The sequence below is a fragment of the Cherax quadricarinatus genome, chromosome 29 (assembly GCF_038502225.1).
Source record: "Cherax quadricarinatus isolate ZL_2023a chromosome 29, ASM3850222v1, whole genome shotgun sequence".
Taxonomy (NCBI): Eukaryota; Metazoa; Arthropoda; class Malacostraca; order Decapoda; family Parastacidae; genus Cherax; species Cherax quadricarinatus.
This window is the reverse complement of record NC_091320.1, coordinates 18,963,123-18,987,122: the sequence shown is the minus strand read 5'-3', so window position 1 is coordinate 18,987,122 and position 24,000 is coordinate 18,963,123. Positions and strand designations below refer to the sequence as shown.

Below are 24,000 nucleotides of genomic sequence, written 5' to 3'. Positions count from 1 at the left end.
GGATGGTACTATCACACAACACTCGGCTGGATGGTACCATCACACAACACTCGGCTGGATGGTACCATCACACAACACTTGGCTGGATGGTACCATCACACAACACTCGGCTGGATGGTACCATCACACAACACTCGGCTGGATGGAACCATCACACAACACTCGGCTGGATGGTACCATCACACAACACTCGGCTGGATGGTACCATCACACAACACTCGGCTGGATGGTACCATCACACAACACTCGGCTGGATGGTACCATCACACAACACTCGGCTGGATGGTACCATCACACAACCATCGGGTTGGAGGTACCATCACACAACACTCGGGTGGGAGGTACCATCACACAACACTCGGGTGGGAGGTACCATCACACAACCCTCGAGTGGGAGGTACCATCACACAACACTCGGGTGGGAGGTACCATCACACAACACTCGGGTGGGAGGTACCATCACACAACACTCGGGTGGGAGGTACCATCACACAACCCTCGGCTGGATTGTACTATCACACAACACTCGGCTGGATGGTACCATCACACAACACTCGGCTGGATGGTACCATCACACAACACTCTGCTGGATGGTACCATCACACAACACTCGGCTGGATGGAACCATCACACAACACTCGGCTGGGAGGTACCATCACACAACACTCGGGTGGGAGGTACCATCACACAACCCTCGAGTGGGAGGTACCATCACACAACACTCGGGTGGGAGGTACCATCACACAACCCTCGAGTGGGAGGTACCATCACACAACACTCGGGTGGGAGGTACCATCACACAACACTCGGCTGGATGGTACTATCACACAACACTCGGCTGGATGGTACCATCACACAACACTCGGCTGGATGGTACCATCACACAACACTCGGCTGGATGGTACCATCACACAACACTCGGCTGGATGGTACCATCACACAACACTCGGCTGGATGGTACCATCACACAACACTCGGCTGGGATGGTACCATCACACAACACTCGGCTGGATGGTACCATCACACAACACTCGGTACTATCACACAACACTGGGATGGTACCATCACACAACACTCGAGTACCATCACACAACACTCGAGTGGGAGGTACCATCACACAACACTCGGGTGGGAGGTACCATCACACAACCCTCGAGTGGGAGGTACCATCACACAACACTCGGCTGGATGGTACTATCACACAACACTCGGCTGGATGGTACTATCACACAACACTCGGCTGGATGGTACTATCACACAACACTCGGCTGGATGGTACTATCACACAACACTCGGCTGGATGGTACTATCACACAACACTCGGCTGGATGGTACTATCACACAACACTCGGCTGGATGGTACTATCACACAACACTCGGCTGGATGGTACTATCACACAACACTCGGCTGGATGGTACTATCACACAACACTCGGCTGGATGGTACTATCACACAACACTCGGCTGGATGGTACTATCACACAACACTCGGCTGGATGGTACTATCACACAACACTCGGCTGGATGGTACTATCACACAACACTCGGCTGGATGGTACTATCACACAACACTCGGCTGGATGGTACTATCACACAACACTCAGCTGGATGGTACTATCACACAACACTGGGCTGGATGGTACTATCACACAACACTCGGCTGGATGGTACTATAACACAACACTGGGCTGGACGGTACTATCACACAACACTCGGCTGGATGGTACCATCACACAACACTCGGCTGGATGGTACCATCACACAACACTCGGCTGGATGGTACTATCACACAACCCTCGGCTGGAAGGTACCTTCACACAACACTCGGCTGGATGGTACTATCACACAACCCTCGGCTGGAAGGTACCTTCACACAACACTCGGCTGGATCATTATAATTTCACCATCCCTGGAATAATTATCTTAACCTTACCACTAAATTATTTTAGAAGGTTGGTAATGAGGTTCATAATTGCACAACACTGCTAATTAAGCCTCGCGCTCCTTGACTGAGTCTGTTGACCCTTCTATGTACGAGGTCCCTCATTCCAGTCATTCATCAGTAGTCCTTGATTATGACACATGTTGCTTCGGAGGAGCTGGAGGAGATTCATAACCATCGATATATTGTAGCAATGTATTCATGTTTGTGTTTTCTATCATTGTATTCTGTCTGTTAATAAAGTTAACATGTAGCATAAAAATATAGGGGGTGGTAGGTGAAGAAAATATTCAAACAGCTCCGGGAAGAACCTTGAGTTTCCCCTGAGGTACGTTTATTGTCTCCTCTGAGGATGAGGCTCCCCAGTAAAGTTCTAGTGGTACCTATACATATATATATATATATATATATATATATATATATATATATATATATATATATATATATATATATATATATATATATATATATATATATATATATATATATATATATATACACACATATATATATATATATATGTATATATATATATATATATATATATATATATATATATATATATATATATATATATATATAATGTATATATGCATGTGTGTGTGTATATTCACACACGGCCCCTATCTCACCGTAGAAGGGTTCCTCCCTCCCCCCAGATAATCCTCAGAAACAGCAATTTTCTCGCCCCTCCTTCAGAGTGCAGGCACTCTACCTCCCACCTCCAGGACTCAAGTCCAGCTAACTGCTTTCCCTGAATCCCTTCATAAATGTGATTCTGATCACACTCCAACATCACATGGAATCATTAAATCCACTTGTCTCCACTCAATTCTGTCTAACACAAGCCTGCTGATATTATGTTTGGGAAGTAAAGATAGTTTACCCAGTGACAGAGGACAGGTTAGAAACACTTGGACAGTAACAACAATAACGGTGGTATGAAACACAAGAAGCATATCTAGAACCAGATTATTATTATGAGGGAGCAGTAAACCCGTAGGGCTTATACAGTGCCTGTGTGGGGGAGGGGTGGAAGGACTTCAGGCTTAATTCAGGGAATTGGAGCACAGACCCAATTTTCCTAGATCAAGAACCCCTCACTAGCATCAAGGTTCTAGGCCCCTTGAAAGGCCTAGAAGTATAGACAGAAAACTGTTACATATAAGAAACCTACAGAGAACTAGATACACAGGAAGACATGGAAAAAAATTGCAGTAGATACGACTGAAGGAAATAAATGGTATAAAATACCGACACAATGGAAATATAAACACATATACAGTATAATGTGATCCTTTATTGACAACGTTTCGCCCACACAATGGACTTTATCAAGTCATAAACAGACCGAATGGGGTTATAGAGTCTATAACCCCACTCGGTACATCATCAGATGCAACATTCTCCACCTGACCTCAGCATTCTGAGCCTGACTATAAATACTCTCGTACCTTCCACCCCAGGTAGATCTGTTTGTGACTTGAAAAAGTCCACTGTGTGGGCAAAACGTTGTCAATAAAGGATCACATTAAACTGCATATGTGTTTATATTTCCAAATACGACTGAAATTGTTACAAAGATAAGAAAGGTGACTTGTGTGGGTACAGTTCTAGGTCAATTTGCAACTATGGAATAAGATGTAAATACCTACATATTAGAGAGTCTACCAACATGCTGAGAAAGAGATACTATCACTGCGATAAAAACTGCAGGTATTTTTCACATAAAGAAATGAGCAAATCATCATTTCTTAAGAGACAGTGTAACTGCCTGAGTTGCCCTAAGTTGCACCCGGGGACACAGTCATACAGAAATACGTTACAAGAAGCCGAAACACAGTAATCTACAACATAAATTTAGGGGGGAGAGACACCATCAAATAAAAGAATAATACAGTGAAGGACAAGAGGGAAGACAGACACGAGGAGATGGAAGACAGAGAATCATCTCTTCATATACAAGTCTCCAGATTATAGTCAGTACTGGGGAAGTGCGAATATGTACACTAACAGTCATTTTAGAAGATGGTACAATATCAGAGGTATTAACAAAACTCACACTAAACCCAAGAATCACAAACAGTAAATATTCCTGACAAACTATAAAAATGTTTTGGACAGTGAGATATAAGTTGTTGTTGATGTGACGGAGTAAATAAGTCAGAGTGAGGAGCAGCAGCCAGCGTGAACGACACTGCTTCACACAACTGCTCACTCCACTAGTGAGGAGCAGCAGCCAGCGTGAACGACACTCTGCTCCACACAACTGCTCACTCCACTAAATGATATAATAAGTATATTTGGTCTTAAAGAGGAGAACCAGAATGTAGTAAATATACTTGTATATACTTGTACTTGTACTTGTATGTAAACCGCAGTCAACAACGGAGGACCAATAACGGAATACATTGGGAAGGTAGACAGCTGCCTTGAAAGTCTTGGAACTCCAGCGCCAAGTATTATTCTTCTCGGAGATTTCAACCTCCCAAATGTGAAATGAAAAATAGTTTACCATCTTCCATTCCACATTTGGGAGGTTGAAATCCTTGAGGAGAATAATACTTGGCATTGACAGTGTTGCAGTTCCTAGAAGCACGCGACCTCAACACATACATACCACAAAACAACTGTTTCACAACAACAGATAAAAGAACTCACACTGGGCAACACACTACCTACATACCCTGGAAAACAGTGGGCAACACCCTACCTATACCCTCACCAGTGTGTGGACAAAATGAATATAAAAATATACAAGGTCTGTTCGAAATACATTACGTTGAGAAAACCTGCAAAAAGATCAGATATGAAAACAGAACATATAAGGATGTACAGAAGAAAGAGGGTTAATGAACTGCCAAAAAAACGAGTATATGTTAAAAAGAAGGAAATAAATTAAGGGATGCCGATATATATCACAAACTTATACATTCTGACCAAAACCAAGATGCGAGAAGGGAACAAAAAGCCGTTTAGGCTTTTCCGTCTTACAGTCATTTGGCAGAACAATAGTACCTCCCTGGGTGGTTGCTATCTACCAGTCTCCTACTACTGTCGTATCTGAGCGCCTCTGATGGTGAAAGTGGTTCTTTTTCGTGTCACCCTGCCTCGGTGGGAGACGGCCAGTAAGTTAAAAAAAAATCAGTAGCATCAACATGAGAGAGATTCCGCATTACAAACTTTATGGAAAAGCGAGACCCGCACAACCCAGACCAACATATATTTCGAGCAGGATGATCATGCTTGTAACACCAGCTTAACCATAACAGCATTACCAGAGTCTTAGAAAGAAAAACAAAATGCAGTTGAGGTCTGCCTGGATCTAGTGAAGACATCTGACCAACGCAGGTACTGAGTGATAACACTTGTGAAAATATCTGACCAACGCAGGTACTGAGCGATAACACTTGTGAAAATATCTAACCAATGCAGGTACTGAGCGATAACACTTGTGAAAATATCTGACCAACGCAGGTACTGAGCGATAACACTTGTGAAAATATCTGACCAATGCAGGTACTGAGCGATAACACTTGTGAAAATATCTGACCAACGCAGGTACTGAGCGATAACACTTGTAATGAGGTCATTTGGTAGAACAAGAAAAGCACATCAATTTTCTAATAACTAGAACACAGAGTAGAAACAAAGTAATAAAAAAAACAATACCGTGACCGGAACAACAACAAATAACCCGCACATAGAAGACAGCAGATTATGACGATGTTTCGATCCGACTTGGACCATTAACAGGTCACAGTGTAGAAGCAAACACAGCCAAAATCTGGCCCTGGAGCAGTAAAAACCTAAGAACCTCAAGGCTTGGTGTTGCGACCCCTGATGTTTCTCACCGTCACAGCAGATGTGGCCCATCATGCTGTCGCAGCTTTCAATCGCCATTTATCGAATATCTACAAAAATTAGCGTGAAAGACGCCTTGGTAGAAGACAGTGAAAAAACTGTAAGGAGATGTAAGAAAAAGTCTTCCAGGGAACATAAAAAATAACACGACAATCACTCCTGACAAGATCCAGCCCGTTATATATGGAAAGCTGAGGCGGTCAAAGTGGACACCGTGTGCATAACACAAGAAATTTATCTAATACGGTTTGAAACAAGGGGTGTGGGACACGGGGTGTGAGACACAGGGTGTAGGAGACGGGGTGTGAGACACGGGATGTGGGGCACGGGTGTAGGACACGGGGTGCAGGACACGGGGTGTAGGACACGGGGTGCAGGACACGGGGTGTAGGACACGGGGTGTGAGACACGGGGTGTGGGACACGGGTGTGAGACGCGTGGTGTAAGTCACGGGGTGTGAGACACGGGGTATGAGACACGGGGTGTAGGACACGGGGTGTGAGACACGGGGTGTGAGACACGGGGTGTGAGACACGGGTGTGAGACACGGGGTGTGAGACACGGGTGTGAGACACGGGTGTGAGACACGGGTGTGAGACACGGGTGTGAGACACGGGTGTGAGACACGGGGTGTGAGACACGGGTGTGAGACACGGGGTGTGAGACACGGGTGTGAGACACCGGTGTGAGACACGGGGTGTGAGACACGGGTGTGAGACACGGGTGTGAGACACGGGTGTGAGACACGGGTGTGAGACACGGGTGTGAGACACGGGTGTGAGACACGGGTGTAAGACACGGGGTGTGAGACACGGGGTGTGAGACACGGGGTGTGAGACACGGGTGTGAGACACGGGTGTGAGACACGGGTGTGAGACACGGGTGTGAGACACGGGTGTGAGACACGGGTGTGAGACACGGGTGTGAGACACGGGGTGTGAGACGCGGGTGTGAGACACGGGTGTGAGACACGGGTGTGAGACACGGGTGTGAGACACGGGGTGTGAGACACGGGGTGTGAGACACGGGGTGTGAGACACGGGGTGTGAGACACGGGGTGTGAGACACGGGTGTGAGACACGGGTGTGAGACACGGGTGTGAGACACGGGGTGTGAGACACGGGGTGTGAGACACGGGTGTGAGACACGGGGTGTGAGACACGGGTGTGAGACACGGGGTGTGAGACACTTTCTCTCGCCTCCCAAGAGAATGTCTCATTCACACAAAAATTCTCCGGCTGTTTGTCTTCAAATTCTAATTACGAAGTTTTAATGGAATTTCTCACTGCTGGTGAACAAGTGTGTCACTGCTTGTGAACAAGTGTGTCACTGCTGGTGAACAAGTGTGTCACTGCTTGTGAACAAGTGTGTCACTGCTGGTGAACAAGTGTGTCACTGCTGGTGAACAAGTGTGTCACTGCTGGTGAACAAGTGTGTCACTGCTTGTGAACAAGTGTGTCACTGCTGGTGAACAAGCGTGTCACTGCTGGTGAACAAGTGTCACTGCTTGTGAACAAGTGTGTCACTGCTTGTGAACAAGTGTGTCACTGCTTGTGAACAAGTGTGTCACTGTTGGTGAACAAGTGCCACTGCTTGTGATCAAGTATGTCACTGCTGGTGAATAAGTGTGTCACTGCTGGTGAACAAGTGTCACTGCTTGTGAACAAGTGTGTCACTGCTGGTGAACAAGTGTGTCACTGCTCGTGAACAAGTGTCACTGCTTGTGAACAAGTGTGTCACTGCTTGTGAACAAGTGTGTCACTGCTGGTGAACAAGCGTGTCACTGCTGGTGAACAAGTGTGTCACTGCTTGTGAACAATTGTGTCACTGCTGGTGAACAAACGTGTCACTGCTGGTGAACAAGTGTCACTGCTTGTGAGCAAGTGTGTCACTGCTTGTGAACAAGTGTGTCACTGCTTGTGAACAAGTGTGTCACTGTTGGTGAACAAGTGCCACTGCTTGTGATCAAGTATGTCACTGCTGGTGAATAAGTGTGTCACTGCTGGTGAACAAGTGTCACTGCTTGTGAACAAGTGTGTCACTGCTGGTGAACAAGTGTGTCACTGCTTGTGAACAAGTGTCACTGCTTGTGAACAAGTGTGTCACTGCTGGTGAACAAGCGTGTCACTGCTGGTGAACAAGTGTCACTGTTTGTGAACAAGTGTGCCACTGCTTGTGAACAAGTGTGTCACTGCTTGTGAACAAGTGTGTCACTGTTGGTGAACAAGTGCCACTGCTTGTGATCAAGTATGTCACTGCTGGTGAATAAGTGTGTCACTGCTGGTGAACAAGTGTGTCACTGCTGGTGAACAAGTGTGTCACTGCAGGTGAACAAGTGTGTCACTGCTGGTGAACAAGTGTGTCACTGCTGGCCAACAAGTGTCTCACTGCTGGTCAACAAGTGTCTCACTGCTGGTCAACAAGTGTCTCACTGCTGGTCAACAAGTGTCTCACTGCTGGTCAACAAGTGTCTCACTGCTGGCCAACAAGTGTCTCACTGCTGGTCAACAAGTGTCTCACTGCTGGTCAACAAGTGTCTCACTGCTGGTCAACAAGTGTCTCACTGCTGGTCAACAAGTGTCTCACTGCTGGTCAACAAGTGTCTCTCTGCTGGTCAACAAGTGTCTCACTGCTGGTCAACAAGTGTCTCACTGCTGGTCAACAAGTGTCTCACTGCTGGTCAACAAGTGTCTCACTGCTGGTCAACAAGTGTCTCACTGCTGGTCAACAAGTGTCTCACTGCTGGTCAACAAGTGTCTCACTGCTGGTCAACAAGTGTCTCACTGCTGGTCAACAAGTGTCTCTCTGCTGGTCAACAAGTGTCTCACTGCTGGTCAACAAGTGTCTCACTGCTGGTCAACAAGTGTCTCACTGCTGGTCAACAAGTGTCTCACTGCTGGTCAACAAGTGTCTCTCTGCTGGTCAACAAGTGTCTCACTGCTGGTCAACAAGTGTCTCACTGCTGGTCAACAAGTGTCTCACTGCTGGTCAACAAGTGTCTCACTGCTGGTCAACAAGTGTCTCACTGCTGGTCAACAAGTGTCTCACTGCTGGTCAACAAGTGTCTCACTGCTGGTCAACAAGTGTCTCACTGCTGGTCAACAAGTGTCTCACTGCTGGTCAACAAGTGTTTCACTGCTGGTCAACAAGTGTCTCACTGCTGGTCAACAAGTGTCTCACTGCTGGTCAACAAGTGTCTCACTGCTGGTCAACAAGTGTTTCACTGCTGGTCAACAAGTGTTTCACTGCTGGTCAACAAGTGTCTCACTGCTGGTCAACAAGTGTCTCACTGCTGGTCAACAAGTGTCTCACTGCTGGTCAACAAGTGTCTCACTGCTGGTCAACAAGTGTCTCACTGCTGGTCAACAAGTGTCTCACTGCTGGTCAACAAGTGTCTCTCTGCTGGTCAACAAGTGTCTCACTGCTGGTCAACAAGTGTCTCACTGCTGGTCAACAAGTGTCTCACTGCTGGTCAACAAGTGTCTCACTGCTGGTCAACAAGTGTCTCACTGCTGGTCAACAAGTGTCTCACTGCTGGTCAACAAGTGTCTCACTGCTGGTCAACAAGTGTCTCACTGCTGGTCAACAAGTGTCTCTCTGCTGGTCAACAAGTGTCTCACTGCTGGTCAACAAGTGTCTCACTGCTGGTCAACAAGTGTCTCACTGCTGGTCAACAAGTGTCTCACTGCTGGTCAACAAGTGTCTCTCTGCTGGTCAACAAGTGTCTCACTGCTGGTCAACAAGTGTCTCACTGCTGGTCAACAAGTGTCTCACTGCTGGTCAACAAGTGTCTCACTGCTGGTCAACAAGTGTCTCACTGCTGGTCAACAAGTGTCTCACTGCTGGTCAACAAGTGTCTCACTGCTGGTCAACAAGTGTCTCACTGCTGGTCAACAAGTGTCTCACTGCTGGTCAACAAGTGTTTCACAGCTGGTCAACAAGTGTCTCACTGCTGGTCAACAAGTGTCTCACTGCTGGTCAACAAGTGTCTCACTGCTGGTCAACAAGTGTTTCACTGCTGGTCAACAAGTGTTTCACTGCTGGTCAACAAGTGTCTCACTGCTGGTCAACAAGTGTCTCACTGCTGGTCAACAAGTGTCTCACTGCTGGTCAACAAGTGTCTCACTGCTGGTCAACAAGTGTCTCACTGCTGGTCAACAAGTGTCTCACTGCTGGTCAACAAGTGTCTCACTGCTGGTCAACAAGTGTCTATAAATTTTTCTTGTCTGATTCACTCTATGTACAGCGTTATTTATTTGTCTCTCACGTATCTCTCACACCTGTGTCTCACACCTGTGTCTCACACCTGTGTCTCACACCTGTTCCTCACACCTGTGCCTCACACCTGTATCTCACATCTGTGTCTCACACTTGTGTCTCACACCTGCGTCTCACCCTGTTCCTGACACCTGTGTCTCACACCTGTGTCTCTCATTTGTGTCTCACACCTGTGTCTCTCACTTGTGTCTCACATCTGTGCCTTACAATTGTGTCTCTCACCTGTGCCTCATACCTGTGCCTGACACCTGTGTCTCACATCTGTGCCTCTCACTTGTGTCTCACACCTGTGCCTCACAACTGTGTCTCACATCTGTGCCTCACACCTGTGCCTCACACCTGTCTCTCACACCTGTGCCTCCCATGTGTGTCTCACACCTGCGTCTCACACCTGTGCCTGACACCTGTTCCTTACACCTGTGTCTCACACCTGTCTCTCACACCTGTCTCTCACACCTGTGTCTCAACGCTTGTGCCTCACACCCGTGCCTCACACCTGTGTCCTACACCTGTGCCTGAGATCTGTGTTTCACACCTGTGTCTCACATCGGTGCCTCAGACCTGTGTCTCTCACCTATGTCACACCTGCGTCTCACGCCTGTGTCTCAGACTTGTCCCTCACACCTGTGTCTCACCTATGTCTCATATCGGTGCCTCAAACCTGTGTCTCTCACCTATGTCACACCTGCGTCTCACACCTGTGTCTCACAACTGTGTCTCACACCTGTGCCCCACACCTGTCTCAAACCTTTGCATCACACCTGTTTCACACATGTGCCTCACACTTGTGTCTCACAGCTGTGCCTCATACCTGTGTCTCACACCTGTCACCGGTGTCTCATATATGTGTCCACACCTGTGCCTCACGCTTATGACTCATACCTGTGTCTCATACCTGTTCCTCACACCTGTGCCTCACACCTGTGTGTCACAACTGTGTCTCACACAAATGCTTCACACCTATGTCTCACACTTGTGTCTCACACCTGTGTGTTACACCTCTGCCTCATACCTTTGCCTTACACATGTGTCTCACATTTGTGTCTCACACCTGTGTCTCACACCTGTGTCTCACACATGAACCTCACACTTCTGTCTCACACTTGTGTGTCACACTTGTGTCTCACACCTGTGTCTCACACCTGTGTCTCATACATGTACCTCACACTTCTGTTTCACACTTGTGTGTCACACCTGTGTCTCACACAGGTGGCTCACACCTATGTCTCATACCTGTTTCTCATACCTGTTCCTCAAACCTGTGTCTCACACCTGTGTTTCACACCTGTGTGTCACAACTGTCTCACACCTATGTCTCACACTTGTGTCTCACACATGTGTCTTACACCTCTGCCTCATACCTCTGTCTTACACCTGTGTCTCACATTTGTCTCACACCTGTTCCTCACACCTGTGTCTCACACCTGTGCATCACACCTGTGTCTCACACCAATCACAAACCTGTGCCTCACATCTGTGTCTCACACCTGTGCTTCACACCTGTGTCTTACACGTGTGACTCACACCTGTGCCTCACACCTGTACCTCAAACCTGTGCCTCTCACCTGTGTCTTACACCTGTGCCTCCCATTTGTGTCTCACCCCTGTGCCTCACACCTGTGACTCACACCTGTGACTCACACCTGTGACTCACACCTGTGCCTCACACCTGTGCCTCACACCTGTGACTCACACCTGTGACTCACACCTGTGCCTCACACCTGTGCCTCACACCTGTGACTCACACCTGTGACTCACACCTGTGCCTCACACCTGTGCCTCACACCTGTGACTCACACTTGTGCCTCACACCTGTGACTCACACCTGTGACTCACACCTGTGACTCACACCTGTGACTCACACCTATGACTCACACCTGTGCCTCACACCTGTGCCTCACACCTGTGACTCACACCTGTGACTCACACCTGTGCCTCACACCTGTGACTCACACCTGTGCCTCACACCTGTGCCTCACACCTGTGACTCACACCTGTGACTCACACCTGCCCCTCACACCTGTGACTCACACCTGTGCCTCACACCTGTGACTCACACCTGTGACTCACACCTGTGACTCACACCTGTGCCTCACACCTGTGACTCACACCTGCGCCTCACACCTGTGACTCACACCTGTGACTCACACCTGTGACTCACACCTGTGCCTCACACATGCCTCACACCTGTGCCTCACACCTGTGCCTCACACCTGTGCCTCACACCTGTGCCTCACACCTGTGACTCACACCTGTGACTCACACCTGTGCCTCACACCTGTGCCTCACACCTGTGACTCACACCTGTGCCTCACACCGGTGCCTCACACATGTGACTCACACCTGTGACTCACACCTGTGCCTCACACCTGTGCCTCACACCTGTGACTCACACCTGTGACTCACACCTGTGCCTCACACCTGTGACTCACACCTGTGACTCACACCTGTGACTCACACCTGTGCCTCACACCTGTGACTCACACCTGTGCCTCACACCTGTGACTCACACCTGTGCCTCACACCTGTGACTCACACCTGTGCCTCACACCTGTGCCTCACACCTGTGACTCACACCTGTGACTCACACCTGTGCCTCACACCTGTGCCTCACACCTGTGACTCACACCTCTGTCTCACACCTGTGTCTCACACATGTGCCTCACACCTGTGCCTCACACATGTGCCTCACACCTGTGACTCACACCTGTGACTCACACCTGTGACTCACACCTGTGCCTCACACCTGTGCCTCACACCTGTGCCTCACACCTGTGCCTCACACCTGTGCCTCACACCTGTGCCTCACACCTGTGACTCACACCTGTGCCTCACACCTGTGCCTCACACCTGTGCCTCACACCTGTGCCTCACACCTGTGACTCACACCTGTGACTCACACCTGTGACTCACACCTGTGCCTCACACCTGTGACTCACACCTGTGCCTCACACCTGTGACTCACACCTGTGCCTCACACCTGTGCCTCACACCTGTGCCTCACACCTGTGCCTCACACCTGTAACTCACACCTGTGCCTCACACCGGTGCCTCACACATGTGACTCACACCTGTGACTCACACCTGTGACTCACACCTGTGCCTCACACCTGTGACTCACACCTGTGTCTCACACCTGTGACTCACACCTGTGCCTCACACCTGTGACTCATACCTGTGTCTCACACCTGTGACTCACACCTGTGCCTCACACCTGTGACTCACACCTGTGCCTCACACCTGTGACTCACACCTGTGCCTCACACCTGTGCCTCACACCTGTGCCTCACACCTGTGCCTCACACCTGTGACTCACACCTGTGCCTCACACCTGTGCATCACACCTGTGACTCACACCTCTGTCTCACACCTGTGTCTCACACATGTGCCTCACACCTGTGCCTCACACCTGTCACTCACACCTGTGACTCACACCTGTGACTCACACCTGTGCCTCACACCTGTGCCTCACACCTATGTCTCACACCTGTGCCTCACACCTGTGCCTCACACCTGTGACTCACACCTGTGACTCACACCTGTGCCTCACACCTGTGTCTCACACCTGTGCCTCACACCTGTGCCTCACACCTGTGACTCACACCTGTGACTCACACCTGTGACTCACACCTGTGCCTCACACCTGTGACTCACACCTGTGCCTCACACCTGTGACTCACACCTGTGCCTCACACCTGTGCCTCACACCTGTGCCTCACACCTGTGACTCACACCTGTGACTCACACCTGTGCCTCACACCTGTGCCTCACACCTGTGCCTCACACCTGTGACTCACACCTGTGACTCACACCTGTGACTCACACCTGTGCCTCACACCTGTGCCTCACACCTGTGCCTCACACCTGTGACTCACACCTGTGACTCACACCTGTGACTCACACCTGTGTCTCACACCTGTGCCTCACACCTGTGACTCACACCTGTGACTCACACCTGTGACTCACACCTGTGACTCACACCTGTGACTCACACCTGTGACTCACACCTGTGCCTCACACCTGTGACTCACACCTGTGCCTCACACCTGTGACTCACACCTGTGCCTCACACCTGTGCCTCACACCTGTGCCTCACACCTGTGACTCACACCTGTGACTCACACCTGTGACTCACACCTGTGCCTCACACCTGTGACTCACACCTGTGACTCACACCTGTGACTCACACCTGTGACTCACACCTGTGCCTCACACCTGTGCCTCACACCTGTGCCTCACACCTGTGACTCACACCTGTGCCTCACACCTGTGCTTGTAATATTTGTCCAAATAAAACTCTTGATTCAGTCTGATCAAAGATTCTCTTCTACAAATTGTCTTTTCATATTCAACTCCCTCACCTTCTCCCCCTCCCTCCCCCTCCCTCCCCCTCCCTCCCCCTCCCTCCCCCTCCCTTCCCCTCCCTCCCCCTCCCTTCCCCTCCCTCCCCCTCCCTCCTCCTCCCCTCTCCTTCCCCCCCTTCCCTCCCCTGCCCTTCTCCCCCTCTCCCTCCACATCCTCCTCCTCCTCCTCCTCCTACAAAGGAAGCACCAAACACCAAACAGGTCCTCCAGTGGTCCAAACGAGGCTGTTAGCGCGACAGGGAACAAACACCCTGAAAGTTGCCAGAGATTTTGAGGGTCGTTATTTGTGCAAGTTGATTATAAGATGTTATACACACACACACACACACACACACACACACACACACACACACACACACACACACATACACACACACACACACACACACACACACACACACACACACACACACACACACACACACACACACACACACATACACACTGCCTTGTTTACCGTCACCATTAAAGTGTGTTTGCAGAAGCAACACTCGCTGTTTACATGTGATTTTCTAACCATTGGTGCGCCTCGTCTCACTGATCAATGTTCCTCTCTTTATGTTCTCACGTCAGTGTCTTAATAATAATAATATGGAGAAGAAGAATATTAATAATAATAATTAAATTAATATCAATAATAATAATACTAGTATAATAATGAAATTAATAATAATAATAATAATAATAGCAATAATAATACACCAAGATATATACACTGAGCGGTGTATTTCATTTTATTTACACTTAAGACAGTTTAATTTAACATGTATTTCGACGTCTTGGTTTAATTTCGTGTTTTTTTGTGTTTTAAATCTGACAGCTGTGCACTGCTTATACTGTCAAGCCGTGTGTGTGTGTGTGTGTGTGTGTGTGTGTGTGTGTGTGTGTGTGTACTCACCTAGTTGTACTCACCTAGTTGAGGTTGCGGGGGTCGAGTCCGAGCTCCTGGCCCCGCCTCTTCACTGATCGCTACTAGGTCACTCTCCCTGAGCCGTGAGCTTTATCATACCTCTGCTTAAAGCTATGTATGGATCCTGCCTCCACTACATCGCTTCCCAAACTATTCCACTTACTGACTACTCTGTGGCTGAAGAAATACTTCCTAACATCCCTGTGATTCATCTGTGTCTTCAGCTTCCAACTGTGTCCCCTTGTTACTGTGTCCAATCTCTGGAACATCCTGTCTTTGTCCACCTTGTCAATTCCTCTCAGTATTTTGTATGTCGTTATCATGTCCGCCCTATCTCTCCTGTCCTCCAGTGTCGTCAGGTTGATTTCCCTTAACCTCTCCTCATAGGACATACCTCTTAGCTCTGGGACTAGTCTTGTTGCAAACCTTTGCACTTTCTGTAGTTTCTTCACGTGCTTGGCTAGGTGTGGGTTCCAAACTGGTGCCGCATACTCCAGTGTGTGTGTGTGTGTGTATGTGTGTGTGTGTATGTGTGTGTGTGTGTGTGTATGTGTGTGTGTGTATGTGTACTCACCTAGTTGAGGTTGCGGGGGTCGAGTCCGAGCTCCTGGCCTCTCCTCGTAGGACATACCTCTTAGCTCTGGGACTAGTCTTGTTGCAAACCTTTGCACTTTCTCTAGTTTCTTCACGTGCTTGGCTAGGTGTGGGTTCCAAACTGGTGCCGCATACTCCAGTGTGTGTGTACTCACCTAGTTGTACTCACCTAGTTGAGGTTGCGGGGGTCGAGTCCGAGCTCCTGGCCCCGCCTCTTCACTGATCCCTACTAGGTCACTCTCCCTGAGCCGTGAGCTTTATCATACCTCTGCTTAAAGCTATGTATGGATCCTGCCTCCACTACATCGCTTCCCAAACTATTCCACTTACTGACTACTCTGTGGCTGAAGAAATACTTCCTAACATCCCTGTGATTCATCTGTGTCTTCAGCTTCCAACTGTGTCCCCTTGTTACTGTGTCCAATCTCTGGAACATCCTGTCTTTGTCCACCTTGTCAATTCCTCTCAGTATTTTGTATGTCGTTATCATGTCCGCCCTATCTCTCCTGTCCTCCAGTGTCGTCAGGTTGATTTCCCTTAACCTCTCCTCATAGGACATACCTCTTAGCTCTGGGACTAGTCTTGTTGCAAACCTTTGCACTTTCTGTAGTTTCTTCACGTGCTTGGCTAGGTGTGGGTTCCAAACTGGTGCCGCATACTCCAGTGTGTGTGTGTGTGTGTATGTGTGTGTGTGTATGTGTGTGTGTGTGTGTGTATGTGTGTGTGTGTATGTGTACTCACCTAGTTGAGGTTGCGGGGGTCGAGTCCGAGCTCCTGGCCTCTCCTCGTAGGACATACCTCTTAGCTCTGGGACTAGTCTTGTTGCAAACCTTTGCACTTTCTCTAGTTTCTTCACGTGCTTGGCTAGGTGTGGGTTCCAAACTGGTGCCGCATACTCCAGTGTGTGTGTACTCACCTAGTTGTACTCACCTAGTTGAGGTTGCGGGGGTCGAGTCCGAGCTCCTGGCCCCGCCTCTTCACTGATCCCTACTAGGTCACTCTCCCTGAGCCGTGAGCTTTATCATACCTCTGCTTAAAGCTATGTATGGATCCTGCCTCCACTACATCGCTTCCCAAACTATTCCACTTACTGACTACTCTGTGGCTGAAGAAATACTTCCTAACATCCCTGTGATTCATCTGTGTCTTCAGCTTCCAACTGTGTCCCCTTGTTACTGTGTCCAATCTCTGGAACATCCTGTCTTTGTCCACCTTGTCAATTCCTCTCAGTATTTTGTATGTCGTTATCATGTCCCCCCTATCTCTCCTGTCCTCCAGTGTCGTCAGGTTGATTTCCCTTAACCTCTCCTCGTAGGACATACCTCTTAGCTCTGGGACTAGTCTTGTTGCAAACCTTTGCACTTTCTCTAGTTTCTTTACGTGCTTGGCTAGGTGTGGGTTCCAAACTGGTGCCGCATACTCCAATATGGGCCTAAAGTATACGGTGTACAGGGTCCTGAACGATTCCTTATTAAGATGTCGGAATGCTGTTCTGAGGTTTGCTAGGCGCCCATATGCTGCAGCAGTTATTTGGTTGATGTGCGCTTCAGGAGATGTGCCTGGTGTTATACTCACCCCAAGATCTTTTTCCTTGAGTGAGGTTTGTAGTCTCTGACCCCCTAGACTGTACTCCGTCTGCGGCCTTCTTTGCCCTTCCCCAATCTTCATGACTTTGCACTTGGTGGGATTGAACTCCAGGAGCCAATTGCTGGACAAGGTCTGCAGCCTGTCCAGATCCCTTTGTAGTTCTGCCTGGTCTTCGATCGAGTGTATTCTTCTCATCAACTTCACGTCATCTGCAAACAGGGACACCTCAGAGTCTATTCCTTCCGTCATGTCGTTCACAAATACCAGAAACAGCACTGGTCCTAGGACTGACCCCTGCGGGACCCCGCTGGTCACAGGTGCCCACTCTGACACCTCGCCACGTACCATGACTCGCTGCTGTCTTCCTGACAAGTATTCCCTGATCCATTGTAGTGCCTTCCCTGTTATCCCTGCTTGGTCCTCCAGTTTTTGCACCAATCTCTTGTGTGGAACTGTGTCAAACGCCTTCTTGCAGTCCAAGAAAATGCAATCCACCCACCCCTCTCTCTCTTGTCTTACTGCTGTCACCATGTCATAGAACTCCAGTAGGTTTGTGACACAGGATTTCCCGTCCCTGAAACCATGCTGGCTGCTGTTGATGAGATCATTCCTTTCTAGGTGTTCCACCACTCTTCTCCTGATAATCTTCTCCATGATTTTGCATACTATACATGTCAGTGACACTGGTCTGTAGTTTAATGCTTCATGTCTGTCTCCTTTTTTAAAGATTGGGACTACATTTGCTGTCTTCCATGCCTCAGGCAATCTCCCTGTTTCGATAGATGTATTGAATATTGTTGTTAGGGGTACACATAGCGCCTCTGCTCCCTCTCTCAATACCCATGGGGAGATGTTATCTGGCCCCATTGCCTTTGAGGTATCTAGGTCACTCAGAAGCCTCTTCACTTCTTCCTCGGTTGTGTGCACTGTGTCCAGCACTTGGTGGTGTGCCCCACCTCTCCGTCTTTCTGGAGTCCCTTCTGTCTCCTCTGTGAACACTTCTTTGAATCTCTTGTTGAGTTCTTCACATACTTCACGGTCATTTCCTGTTGTCTCTCCTCCTTCCTTCCTTAGCCTGATTACCTGGTCCTTGACTGTTGTTTTCCTCCTAATGTGGCTGTACAACAGTTTCGGGCCAGATTTGGCTTTCGCTGCTATGTCATTTTCATATTGTCTTTGGGCCTCCCTTCTTATCTGTGCATATTCGTTTCTGGCTCTACGACTGTTCTCCTTATTCTCCTTATTCTTCTCTCTTATTCTGTGTGTGTGTATGTGTGTGTGTGTGTGTGTGTGTGTGTGTGTGTGTGTGTGTGTGTGTGTGTGTATGTGTACTCACCTAGTTGTACTCACCTAGTTGAGGTTGCGGGGGTCGAGTCCGAGCTCCTCTTAGCTCTGGGACTAGTCTTGTTGCAAACCTTTGCACTTTCTCTAGTTTCTTCACGTGCTTGGCTAGGTGTGGGTTCCAAACTGGTGTCGCATACTCCAGTGTGTGTGTGTGTGTGTGTGTGTATGTGTGTGTGTGTGTATGTGTGTGTGTGTGTTTGTGTGTGTGTGTGTTTGTGTGTGTGTGTGTGTTTATGTGTGTGTGTGTGTTTATGCATGTGTGTGTACTCACTTATTTGTACTCACCTATTTGTGGTTGCAGGGGTCGAATCATAGCTCCTGGCCCCGCCTCTTCGCTGATTGCTACTAGGTCCTCTCTCTCCCTGCCCCATGAGCTTTATCATACCTCGCCTTAAAACTATGTATGGTTCCCGTCTCCACTACGTCACTTTCTAGGCTATTCCACGGCCTGACTTCTCTATGACTGAAGAAATACTTCTTAACATCCCTTTGATTCATCTGAGTCTTCAACTTCCAATTGTGACCTCTTGTGTCTGTGTTCCTTCTCTGGAACATCCCGTCTTTGTCCATCTTGTCTATTCCGCGCAGTATTTTATATGTCGTTATCATTTCTCCCCTGACCCTCCTGTCCTCCAGTGTCGTCAGGCCGATTTCCCTCAACCTTTCTTCGTAGGACAATCCCCGTAGCTCTGGGACTAGTCTTGTTGCAAATCTTTGCACTTTCTCTAATTTCTTGACGTGCTTGACTAGGTGTGGATTCCAAACTGGTGCTGCATACTCCAGTATGGGCCTGACGTAGATGGTATATACAGAGTCTTGAACGAATCCTTACTGAGGTATCGGAACGCTATCCATAGGTTTGCCAGGCGCCCGTATGCTGCAGCAGTTATCTGATGTGCGCCTCAGGAGATATGCTCGGTGTTATACTCACCCCCAGATCTTTTTCCTTGAGTGAGGTTTGCAGTCTTTAGCCATCTAAACTATATTGTGTCTGCGGTCTTCTTTGCCCTTCCCCAATCTTCATGACTTTGCATTTGGCAGGGTTAAATTCAAGGAGCCAGTTGCTGGACCAGGCTTGTAGCCTGTCCAGGTCTCTTTGTAGTCCTGCCTGATCCTCATCCGATTTGATTCTTCTCATTAACTTCACATCATCTGCAAACAAGGACACTTCTGAGTCTATCCCTTTCGTTATGTCGTTCACATATACCAAGAACAGCACAGGTCCTAGGACTGACTGTGTGTGTGTGTGTGTGTGTGTGTGTGTGTGTGTGTGTGTGTGTGTGTGTGTGTGAGTGTGTGTGAGTGTGAGTCTGTGTGTGTGTGTGTGTGTGTGTGTGTGTGTGTGTGTGTGTGTGAGTGTGTGTGTGAGTGTGTGTGAGTGTGAGTGTGTGTGTGTGTGTGTGTGTGTGTGTGTGTGTGTGTGTGTGTGTGTGTGTGTGTGTGTGTGTGTGTGTGCGTGTGTGTGTGAGTGTGTGTGAGTGTGTGTGTGTGTGTGTGTGTGTGTGTGTGTGTGTGTGTGTGTGTGTGTGTGTGTGTGTGTGTGTGTGTGTTTATGTGTGTGTATGTGTGTGTATGTGTGTGTGTGTGTGTTTATGTATGTGTGTGTGTGTGTGTGTGTTTATGTATGTGTATATGTGTGTGTTTATGTATGTGTGTGTGTGTTTATGTATGTGTGTGTGTGCGTGTGTGTGTGTGTGTGCGTGTATGTGTGTGTACTTACCTATTTGTACTCACCTATTTGTGGTTGCAGGGGTCGAGTCCTAGCTCCTGGCCCCGCCTCTTCACCGGTTGCTACTAGGCCCTCTCTCTCCCCGCTCCATGAGCTTTATCAAACCTCGTCTTAAAACTGTGTATGGTTCCTGCCTCCACTACGTCATTTTCTAGGCTATTCCACTGCCTTACAACTCTATGACTGAAGAAATACTTCCTACTATCTCTCTGACTCATTTGTGTCTTCAACTTCCAATTGTGGCCTCTTGTTTCTGTGTCCCCTCCCTGGAACATCCTGTCCTTGTCCACCTTGTCTATTCCACGCAGTATTTTATATGTCGTTATCATGTCTCCCCTGACCCTCCTGTCCTCCAGTGTCGTCAGGCCGATTTCCCTTAATCTTTCTTCATAGGACATTCCCCTTAGCTCTGGAACTAACCTTGTTGCAAACCTTTGTACTTTCTCTAGTTTCTTGACGTGCTTTATCAAGTGCGGGTTCCAAACAGGTGCTGCATACTCCAGTATGGGCCTGACATACACGGTGTACAGTGTCTTGAATGATTCCTTACTAAGGTGTCGGAATGCTGTTCTCAGGTTTGCCAGGCGCCCATATGCTGCAGCAGTTATCTGATTGATGTGTGCTTCCGGAGACATGCTCGGTGTTATACTCACCCCAAGATCTATGTGTGTGTGTGTTTATGTATGTGTGTGTGTGTGTGTGCGTGTGTGTGTGTGTGTGTTTATGTATGTATGTGTGTGTGTGTGTGTGTGTGTGTGTTTATATGTGTGTGTGTGTGTGTGTGTTTATGTATGTGTGTGTGTGTTTATGTATGTGTGTGCGTGTTTATGTATGTGTGTGTGTTTATGTATGTGTGTGTGTGCGTGTGTGTGTGCGTGTATGTGTGTATGTTTGTGTTGGTGGTGGTGCCCCGCTGAGCGCCCGTTCAGAACCCCTTTGAGGGCCCCATTGAGCGCCTCTTTCAGAACCCCATTCAGAGCACCCCGTTAAGAGCCCCGTTGAGAGCCCCGTTGAGAGCCCCGTTGAGAGCCCCGTTGAGAGCCCCGTTGAGAGCCCCGTTGAGAGCTCCGTTGAGAGCCCCGTTGAGAGCTCCGTTGAGAGCCCCGTAGTGTGATGGGAGGAAGTTATGAGGAAACTTAACACTTGTCTCTGAGGTGAGGTGATCAAAGACACACTTAACACTTTTATTGTCACACTTGTAGCACTTGAGAGACACACACATGTGCACACACACACACACACACACACACACACACACACACACACACACACACACACACACACACACACACACACACACACACACACACACACACACACACACACACACACACACACACACAAACACACATCACACAACCCAAATGGGGCCAGGAGCTATAAATCGACCCCTACAACAACAATTAGGTGAGTACACGCACTGACACGCACACATATATACACACATGCACACACAAACACACACACCACACAACCCAGATGGCCCACACAAGTGGGTATCACACAACCCACGTACCAGCAGCCCAGATCCATCGCACTGTACGTGCGCTCTTTACAAGGTGATTAGCGTGTACAGACAGCCTGATGTTCCCATTATTATCTTCTCTAATCACCTTCGGTAAGTATTTAAAGTCGTGTGCTTGTTATGGTTGAGAAACATGATTAATTATCAGCTTGTTCACTGACTGTACAGTGTGTACCCAGTGATACAGTGACTGTACAGTGTGTACCCAGTGATACAGTGACTGTACAGTGTGTACCCAGTGATACAGTGACTACAGTGTGTACCCAGTGATACAGTGACTGTACAGTGTGTACCCAGTGATACAGTGGCTGTACAGTGACTGTACAGTGTGTATCCAGTGATACAGTGGCTGTACAGTGACTGTACAGTGTGTACCCAGTGATGCAGTGGCTGCAAAGTGACTGTACAGTGTGTATCCAGTGATACAGTGGCTGTACAGTGACTGTACAGTGTGTATCCAGTGATACAGTGGCTGTACAGTGTGTACCCAGTGATACAGTGGCTGTACAGTGACTGTACAGTGTGTACCCAGTGATAAAGTGGCTGTACAGAGACTGTACAGTGTGTACCCAGTGATACAGTGGCTGTACAGTGACTGTACAGTGTGTACCCAGTGATAAAGTGGCTGTACAGAGACTGTACAGTGTGCACCCAGTGATACAGTGGCTGTACAGTGACTGTACAGTGTGTACCCAGTGATACAGTGGCTGTACAGTGACTGTACAGTGTGCACCCAGTGATACACTGGCTGTACAGTGACTACAGTGTATCCAGTGATACAGTGGCTGTACAGTAACTGTACAGTGTGTACCAAGTGGTACACTGGCTGTTCAGCGAGCACCCAGTGGGTCAGTGACTGTACAGTGTATACTCAGTGGGTGAGTGACTGTACAGTGTGTACTCAGTGGGTCAGGGTGTACATATATACACAGACCACTGAGCAAGTGAAACTGCAGGTAATAATGTCTCTGAGAGCATTACTGGTGTATATTGCCTGTCTATATATACACTAGGAAATATACACCTTTTGGTGTATATCTGGGAGGTATACACTAAAAGGTGTATATCTCCCTCCCGGTTTATTAAAACTGATAAATGTACATCTTTTATTGTACATTAAAATACAAATTTTATTTCGGGTAGTCCTGAGGTGAATGACGCAAGTGAATAACGCAAGTGAATAACGCAAGTGAATGACGCAAGTGAATAACGCAAGTGAATGATGCAGTGGCTGGTCCAGTGACTGGTCCAGGTGAATGATGTAAGTGAACACTGTAGGTGAGTGACCCAGGTGTATGACCTTAATAATAATAATAATAATAATAATAATAATAATAATAATAATAATAATAATAATAATAATAATAATAATCAGTGTAGGTACTCACTCTGTGCTTGTCGATGTGGAGTGGTCGTAAGTTAGGGTCGTACAGTAGGGTACTGGGCTCGACGTTGATTGGGCTCTGGCGACGACCGTGGGTGCACAACGACCACTCTGGGTTGATCAGTCCCCAGAACTGCGGCCCTGTGCGAGAGAGAGCCAGAGTGAGTAAAGTGCGAGAGTGAGTGAGAAAGGAGCTTGTTGCTCCTAGTGTCAGTTGAGATTAACAGTGTATTTGGTATTAGAGTATTAAGGAATAAACCAGAAACTCTCACTAAAAATCTTATTAAATGTCTAGAAGTAAATACACACTGATCTAAATGGTTTGTGAAAATATGCAATTACATTACTTTTATAACTTGCACGAAGTGTATCACTGCAGACAACAAGAACATTTCGCCCCTCCATGGAAGTTGTGGTCATTTAATATCACATAACTGCAAGTCCCTCCCCTTACTTAAATCACTTGCGAAGACAACTGC

General features: G+C 48.1%; 1 protein-coding gene across 1 annotated transcript in view; it reads right to left on the bottom strand.

The window, feature by feature from the left end:
- Positions 1-24,000, bottom strand: part of LOC128690628 (carbonic anhydrase-related protein 10) — a 243,415-nt gene that overhangs the window by 218,844 nt on the left and 571 nt on the right. The window contains exon 2 of the mRNA XM_070089798.1: positions 23,526-23,662. Coding sequence (XP_069945899.1) covers positions 23,526-23,662 — 137 coding nt within the window. The remainder of the gene's footprint in view (positions 1-23,525; positions 23,663-24,000) is intronic.